This window comes from Poecilia reticulata, chromosome 2, assembly GCF_904066995.2.
Source record: "Poecilia reticulata chromosome 2, P_reticulata-male-v2, whole genome shotgun sequence".
Taxonomy (NCBI): Eukaryota; Metazoa; Chordata; class Actinopteri; order Cyprinodontiformes; family Poeciliidae; genus Poecilia; species Poecilia reticulata.
Genome location: NC_088831.1, coordinates 22,480,114 through 22,488,404, shown reverse-complemented (window position 1 = coordinate 22,488,404; position 8,291 = coordinate 22,480,114). Strand labels below are relative to the sequence as shown.

The 8,291-nt window shown below is 43.0% G+C and overlaps 1 protein-coding gene across 1 annotated transcript; it reads right to left on the bottom strand.

The window, feature by feature from the left end:
* Positions 1-1,126: 1,126 nt before the first annotated feature.
* On the bottom strand, positions 1,127-2,792 carry olig1 (oligodendrocyte transcription factor 1). The gene has a single exon (XM_008432620.3). It carries the CDS (start codon positions 2,438-2,440, stop codon positions 1,649-1,651), a length of 792 nt encoding a protein of 263 aa, XP_008430842.1. The 5' UTR covers positions 2,441-2,792; the 3' UTR covers positions 1,127-1,648.
* Between the last annotated feature and the right edge of the window lie 5,499 nt (positions 2,793-8,291).

The window sequence follows — 8,291 nt, the reverse complement described above, 5'->3', positions numbered from 1 at the left end:
TGTTGACTGTGTTTTATGACTTTGTGTTTTTATGATTTTGTTGCTGTACGGTGGTAGTCAAATAAGAATTGATGGATTGGTGGATGGACCTGCACATCTCCACTCCTCCTTAGTCTGGTACCTTGATTTCTGAATTATTCAACGTTTACTTTCCTCTGAGAAGAGGGTTTTGAACCACTGGATGTAAACTTTGTGTGCGGTGGTCTGACTCCAGGTCCAGTTCCACGCCTTGTGAATCTCCCACAAACTCTTAAACGGGTTTTGTTTCTTAACAATCCTCTCAAGGCAGCAGCTGTCCCCATCGCTGGTGTACTTTATTTTCTAACGCAGTTTTTTTTTTCTTCCACTAAACCATCTTTCTGATGCTGAGTCAGCAGTCTTTCTCCATCATTTTGTGGGTCATTACGGGGACGTTACATGTCCCCGTAATGACCCACAAATAAACGTTTTAGGTTTCGTATGTAACTTTCAGGAACACCTTGAATCTATTGTGATAAAAGAGCTTTGCTTTTTGAGTTGAATCAGTAAAAGTAAATGAACTCAATCAATTAAACTCTAATTTATTTAGAGACACCTGTGAAGTAGTTACTACCCCCTTTCAGACATTGTGAGATTTTTTTTTTTTTTTTGCCTTTCATTCATTTTATTTTGATAATCTTCTTATCTTGAGTTAAACTAAAGTCTTTCAGGGCTCCACTGAAGAAATGTTGGCCTGAGCAAAAAGGTTCTGCGTTCGAATCCCTGCAGGGTCGTTCAACATCATTTGGTTTGGTTCACCTAGGTTGTACTGCAGAATTTAAATTTTATGTTGTGCATGGAGGAAAGAGACTGGTAGCTCTGTGTTTTATGTAAGGAAGACATAAATGGGGGAACTCTAAATATTTAACGATAATATTCAGCTTCAATGCACAAAGTTCCACAACCAATATATCAATGCATCTGTTGTTTTCTGTAATGTTTCATGAAGCTGCGCTTTTACGTTTGCTTAGAATATGGCAGAGACGGTAAACGCATCACAAGCACATGAATATATTTTCTATATTTAACACAGGCATCATTTTCTTTGCACACATTTCTATTTCAAATCTCATGGAAGGAATTTGAGCAAAAATTCAGAAGGAAAACATTTGACTTTGTGAATCTTTATTCTGAGTATGTCGCTTTAAACAATATAAAGATAGAAACCAAAATGCAAAACAGATTGGAACATGTTCAGGTTCATCAGAAAGAGGTAAGAAACCCTATTCCTCTGCAGCTGCAGCTAGCGTTTGATTCAATTTAAGGTCAGACTAAGCTTTTCGACTTCTGTTATCAATAGCTTACAATAATTGGATATATTTCGGTCGATAATTGGAAATGTGCGTTACATTCAATGAACAAGAAAAAACTCATCGAATGAGGTTCTTGCTTGTCTGTGGTGAAGGAGAAGAAAAATAATGCCATGTTAAAACCAAGAATATGTGATTAAACATACAGATAATACGAAGCAGAACAGCATAATGTGCTCGGATAAAATCAGAACAAAACTGTGAGTAGTGTAGTAACATTTCACAAAGACGTTAAACTGTTAGAAAAATACTAATTCCTATAAAAAAGCTTGCATAATGTGCAACAATCATAGAGAAATTCCCCTTCAGGCTTCGAGTCTTCACTTAGGGAATCTGGGAGCAGGTTTGGAGTGGTTGAATCTGGGCAGTCTGCAGACTCCACAGGGGCATGGGGCCCCACCTGTGGCCCCCACAGAGCTCCACTGCACCGGGGCCAGCGAGGCCTCCATGTGGCCTGGAGGAAGCGGGGCGCATTTAGCAGCTGAGGAGGACAGTGAAGCGGCAGAAGAAGAAGAAGAAGCCGACGACGAAGAAGAGGTGGTCGAGGAGATGAGGGACTCGTGGGTGAGGAGGAGCTGGCCGGGCCCCGCTATGAGGGGCCACCCACCGGCAAACAGCAGCCGGGGGACGGGCCCAGCGTTCACCCCCATGCCGATGCTCACCTCCCCCAGCAGCCGCCGCATCTCCTGCAGAGAAGAGCCCAGGAGGAGGATGTAGTTCCTGGCCAGAACCAGGGTGGAGATTTTGGAGAGCCTGCGGCCCGGCGGGGCCCCGGGCGCGTGGGACTGAGAGGGAGAGGTGGAGGAGGAGGAGGAAGCGTAAGGCACCATGACTTCCCTCAGGGCGTCCATGGCGACGTTCAGGTCCTGCATCCTCTTCCTCTCCCTGCTGTTGATCTTCCGCCTCAGCTCCTGCTGCTCCTCGGGACTCAGCTCCTTCTGGGGCTTGGCGGCTCTCGCGCCGCCCTGCAAGCCGAGGAGCGGCGCCGCAGTCAGGCAGGAGTTCAGACCAAACCCCGGGGGGCAGTGGGGCAGGTCGTGCACCGACCCGGGGCCGCAGAGAGGCAGCGACTGCTCCTGGGCCCTGGCAGCTGTGTTCGACAGCACGTTCATCGTCAGCTCAGAGGTCAGTGGAGTCACGCTCTACTCTGGCTGTAGAAGGAAAAAAAAATAAAAATACTGATGCTTTGGAAAAAATTTAAAAAAATAAAAGTCCCCGAGCTGGAGAATCAACTCTTCATTCTCTTCTCCTCATGTCTGAGCTTGAAGGCGACTGCCAGCTGCTATCCAGCACAAGCAGAGTTTGAATCTTGAGGTTGGTGCCACGTTAGCCGCGTCAAAAGGCGGCTTGTTAAAGCAGCGGCTCCGTCATTTCGTCTCCACAGCTGTGAGAGGCAGGAATCTCAGCTCAAAGAGCCGGAGCAGTGAGCTAAATGCTGCTCTTACATAGCCCCACCTCAGCTCAACTCCTCCCTAACACTTCCTCATCCAGCATATGTTTGCAGAGACAAATCCGCAAGAATCAGAAGTTTCAAACGCTGAAGGAGAAATATAATAACACACATTGCGCTGGTGAAAAGTCGGGAAGAAACGATTCAGGATACTTTATTTCATCCAGTTCAACCGGATTTATTCAGCTGTTTGAGCAGCAACGTGAAAAGCAGTATGAGAAGTGTAATAATCTGATTCTTCTTCCTTTAAATGACTGAATTTATTGTGTCCTGGCTTATAAAAGCAAAGTTGTGATCTCTACAAAAATACCTAGTAAAAGTATCCATAATTCTTAAACATTTTGCATTTTGTCACATTGCAATCAGATTCAGTGTACAAACCGGATTCCAAAAAAGTTGGGGCACTAAACAAATAGTGAATGAAAACTGAATGCAATGATGTGGAGATGGCAAATGTCAATATTTTATTCGTAATAGAACATAGATAGCAGATCAAAAGTTTAATCTGAGTAAATGTAACATTTTAAAGGAAAAATATGTTGATTCAAAATTTCACAGTGTCTACAAATCCCAAAAAAAGTAGGAACAATCAGCAAATAAGTGGCTGGAAAAAGGAAATTGAACATATAACAAACAGCTGGAAGACCAATTGACACTAATTAGGTCAATTGACAACATGTATAAGAAGAACTTCTTAGAGTGTCAGTGTCTCTCTGAAGCCAAGAATGTAAGATGATCACCAATTCCACCATTGTTGCGCAGAAAGATAGTGCAGCAATACCAGAATGGTGTTACCCAGCGTAAAATAGCAAAGACTTTTAAGTTATCATCATTAGCTGTGCATAACATCATCAACAGATTCCCAGAATCTGGAACAATCGCTGTGCGTGAGGGCCAAGGCCATAAAACTCTACTGGATACTCGTGATCTCTGGGTCCTTAAACGTCACTGCACCTCAAACAGGAATGCCGCTGTCAAGGAAATAACAGCATGGGCTCAGGAATACTTCCAGAAAGCATCGTCAATGAACACAATCCACCGTGACATGCGCCGCTGCCAGCTGAAACTCTACAGTGCAAAGAGGAAGCCATTTCTAAGCTCCACAAGCTCAGCCGTTTGAACTGGGCCAGGAGTCATTTAAAATGGAGTGAGGCAAAATGGACGACTGTTCTGTGGTCAGATGAGTCATGATTTGAAGTTCTTTATGGAACACTGGAACGCCATGTCATCCGGACCAGAGAGGACAAGGATAACCCAACTTGTTATCAACGCTCCGTTTAGAAGCCTGCATCACTGATGCATCACTGATGGTCTGGGGTTGCATGAGTGCTGGTGGCCTGGGCAGCTTGCATGTCTGGAAAGGCTCCATTAATGCAGAGAACTATGTTCAGGTTCTAGAACAACATATGCTCCCATCTAGACGTCGTCTCTTTCAGGGAAGACCCTGCATTTTTCAACAAGATAATGCCAGAACACATTCTGCAGCAATCACAACATCATGGCTACGTAGGAGAAGGATCCGGGTACTGAAATGTCCAGCCTGCTGTCCAGATCTTTCAGCTATAGAGAACCTTTGGCGCATCATAAAGAGGAAGGTGTGACAAAGAAGGCCCAAGACGACTGAACAGTTAGAGGCCTGATGGGAGAGCATTCCTATTTCTAAACCTGAGAAACTGGTCTCCTCTGTCCCCAGACGTCTGTTGAGTGATGTAAGAAGAAGGGGAGATGCCACACAGTGGTAAAAATGGCCTTGTCCCAACTTTTTTGGGATTTGTTGACGTCATGACATTTTGAAACAACATATTTTTCCCTTAAAATGATACATTCTCTCAGTTTAAACTTTTGATCTGTGATTTGTGTCCTATTGTGAATAAAATATTAGATGTTGGCACCTCCACATCATTGCATTCAGTTTTTATTCACAATTTGTTTAGTGTTCCAACTTTTTTGGAATCCGGTTTGTATTTTAATGGGATTTTATGTGAAATGCCAACACAAAGCAGGGCAAAAATTGTAAAACGGACAGAAAATTATTCAAGATTTTCACAGATGAAAATCCCCCTCTTTCTCATTTTTCTCGTACCTCAGTTCAGATGTGATGCGGAGTGTCTGTAGACAGAAATGTGCCTGTAGCAGTCGACATGACTTTGCCTGGTGAGGTTGTAACAGAAGATGCCTTTAAACCATCTATTTGGCAGCCGTTGGGTGAAAGACAAAACACAACAATATGTAAGCCCTGCAGTTTGTTCAGATGCTGAAAGCAGAAGAAAGCATCGCTATAGCAACCAATGGTTGGAGATCTAGGAGTAAGTTGAGCTACAATCCCAGCACATCCTGTAGCAACTGGGAAAACCAAAAAGTTGTCTCAAAGGCCTGAAAATAAGAAAATAAATCAAGAAAGGTATTAGTTTGTTGTATTTGTGGCAAAATGTATGTGGTTGCATAAATATAATTCTTGAAGTTTTCTTGAAAACAATATTAAAATCTCATTCTGTCATTCACTGCAACAACACAAAATTGTCTTTTTGTCTACTTTCTGGTGCAAAAATCTGATTACACTTGAAATAAAACAAAAAACAAAAACTAACATAACTTTTCAGCAAGATATAGGAGCTTGTTTTACGTCAATAATTACTTTTAAAAAGGTACTTGTAATACTGAATTTATTTCATTTATATCATGGGAAAAATGTCTTGTGAGTGAAATAATCTGACAGTGGAATTAATCATTTTTCATCAATATTATTAAAGTAATACAAGCCCCCATGTCTTGCTGAAAAGTTACTTGTAAGTTGATTTTTTTTGTCTTATTTTAAGTGTACTAAGATATTTGTACGAGAAGCTAAACCAAAAATACCAACAACAAAAAAAAAGAGTTTGTGTCTTTGCAGTGTTCACTTAAACTCACAGCATCATCAGTTCGGATATCAATACCTACTGACACAGTGAACATCACGTTTCCACTGTTTATGTAAAATCAGCCGACCCTATCACCCAGCTTCATGGAGCAATATTTGAATCCTCACCACTCGTACCTCCAAGCCACTGCTCAAAATCTAGGAACGAGAGGAAACGCAAGGAAATGGGATTCAGCGCCTAATTAAAAGCTGGAGGCACTAATGAATAAAAGACAAACAACATTATAGGCTTAATGGAATTTACCACTAAAACCATTTAACAAGCTGAAAGCCATTAAATCCATCAGCACTTTGTTAAGTGACGGAGAGCAGGTATAAGCACTATTAGGGAGGGTATTAATTGTGTCAGAGAACAGTTTTGGCAAACAGTGAATGGATCCGTCATTGTGCCAGGGGGGCTGGGGAAGTTAATTGACGGTTTAGAGGTGGGGGTTATTGTTGCTCAGCTCTGACCGGGCCTCGCCATAACCAAATTGGCCGGCGGAGAGTTTGGGCACAGATCCAGGCAGCCCTAGACAACAGCCCAATTGACTCCAAGCACAGGTGAAGCTGGCCTGGGGCACAGAGGCAAGGCTGAAAACCTCAAACGTGCCATTCATTAGCCACAAAAAAAGACCTCAGGATCACCCCGCCGCTCAGCGAGCCTGGCCGTCCTCTCCTTGCACTGTGCTCCCCCCAGTCTGAGCCCATCTGAGGGGGCAGAAAAGGAAGGCTGGGGGAACGAGGCGAGGGACCGCACCGTCACAAACAGAAAGCAAGTTGTTCGCGATGAAAGCAGAAGGAGGAAGACCCTTTTTTTCCCTCCCAGCCGTTCCTCCCCTGTCATCCCGGGCAGTGCGTGGAGGCGCTTCCCTTCCCCGCCAGTGGGCCGGTGGCGTCCGGCTGGTGCTGTGATTGAAGCTGAATGGGCGGCTGCAGACGGACAGGAAAGAGAGGGCTCCATGAAAAGGGCCAGGCGGATGGCCCTCGCACCTGCGGGAGAACAGAGTGCAGGCGGCCAGGGCTGAATGTGTGAATGCACGAGCGTGCTCGGGGTGTTTGCGTGCCTTGCCTGCGAGCTCAATTCGACTTCTAGTGCCCGTCGCCACAAAGGGGTGTAATAAACCGAGCCGTGAAAGAAAACCTTGGAGTAATTTTGTCTTTCTTAACTGTATTTTAGGATTGTTTCCATGTCAAGGAGGGCGGCAGTTGTGGGGAGGGACACCTGCAAGGAGCCACACATACAGAAGTCAGAATAGGGGGGGGTGGGAATGAAAGAAAGAAAGAAGCTGGTGTCCCCCCAGAATGGAGCACCTCCCCCACGTTTTCTCTGCCACTCACAAGGAAAAGAAAAGTGAGCTTGATTTGGGGGCATATCCGCTCGCAGCTTCTTTTGATGAGGCTGGACCCGGGCTGGAGCACCGGTGGCTTCAGGGCAGGAGGAAGACTAGTGTCTTTATGGTGGAAGAAGTGTCGTCCATCTGGGCAAGGCCGTCCAGTGAGGGGTCTGCACCTGGGAGCTAAATGCCTCATCTGTGTGGAGCTGTTTCCTGTGGCTGGCAAACAGGAAGACACCTCAGCCAAACTCCTGGGTCAATCTATCGCCCACACTGAGGGGGAAAAACACACCGCAAGTGATACCGCGCTCGCTCTCGTTGTTTTGTTTGTTCATTGGATGTTCTGGGAGATCAAACATCAACTTGCACACAGAGGCCTTGCAAAAAGTTAGCATTTTTCTCAAACTTTTTCACTTTTTAACCACAAATTTCACAAATTTAAAAGGGGTTTTTTATATTGGAGGAAAATTACATGTAGTTTTACCTTTCTTTTTCTCCCAATAATTATCTTAAAAATGTGGCATGGCCTTGTTTTCAGTCCCTTTTAACTTGTTTTAACTTGTTATATTTTAACTTGTTGCTCTAAAAGATTTAGAGCAACCATCAGATATCATCAAATAAGTAAAATGCATTCAATGGTTTCTAATCTCCACAGTCATATTTTGGAAAAAAATAATAAAAAAACAAATAAGACATCCTGCGTAAAGGTTGCCATACGTCATGTAGGGAATACATCTGAAGATGCACTGATTAGCCCACATGTAAAAACACTGTGTGGTTAAAAACAGTTTTTACATCATCGCAAGTTAATTGTGAAAAATAGTGGAAGGATGGTTAACATGTGGGTATGCTTAGATTAGAGAAGACAAATTGATGTAAATGAATTTTTATATTTTAAAAAGAAAAAAAAAAGAAAAAAAAAATATATATATATATATATTTTTTTTTTTTTTCTAATTTTCTAATACTTTTTTTAGAAAATTCAAAAGATTTGACATTGGGCCAGACGTTAAGTTTCTTGCATAATGACCAAAAACAAGCAGCAACAGCTACAGTGGTTTACATCAAAGCATGTTTTTTATGCTACAATAGTCAAAGTCTTAGAATCTCATTGGATCTTTTGCAAAGAAGAGAAAAATATTTTTGTGTGCAAAATGTGGTAACTATAATGAAATGACTCCGTGCAGATAAACACTTTTCAGATTTTGAATTGAAAGACACATTTTTTAACTATATGACCTTTTCCATCTTTCGAGCCTCATTGTAAGGCTCTTTGACAT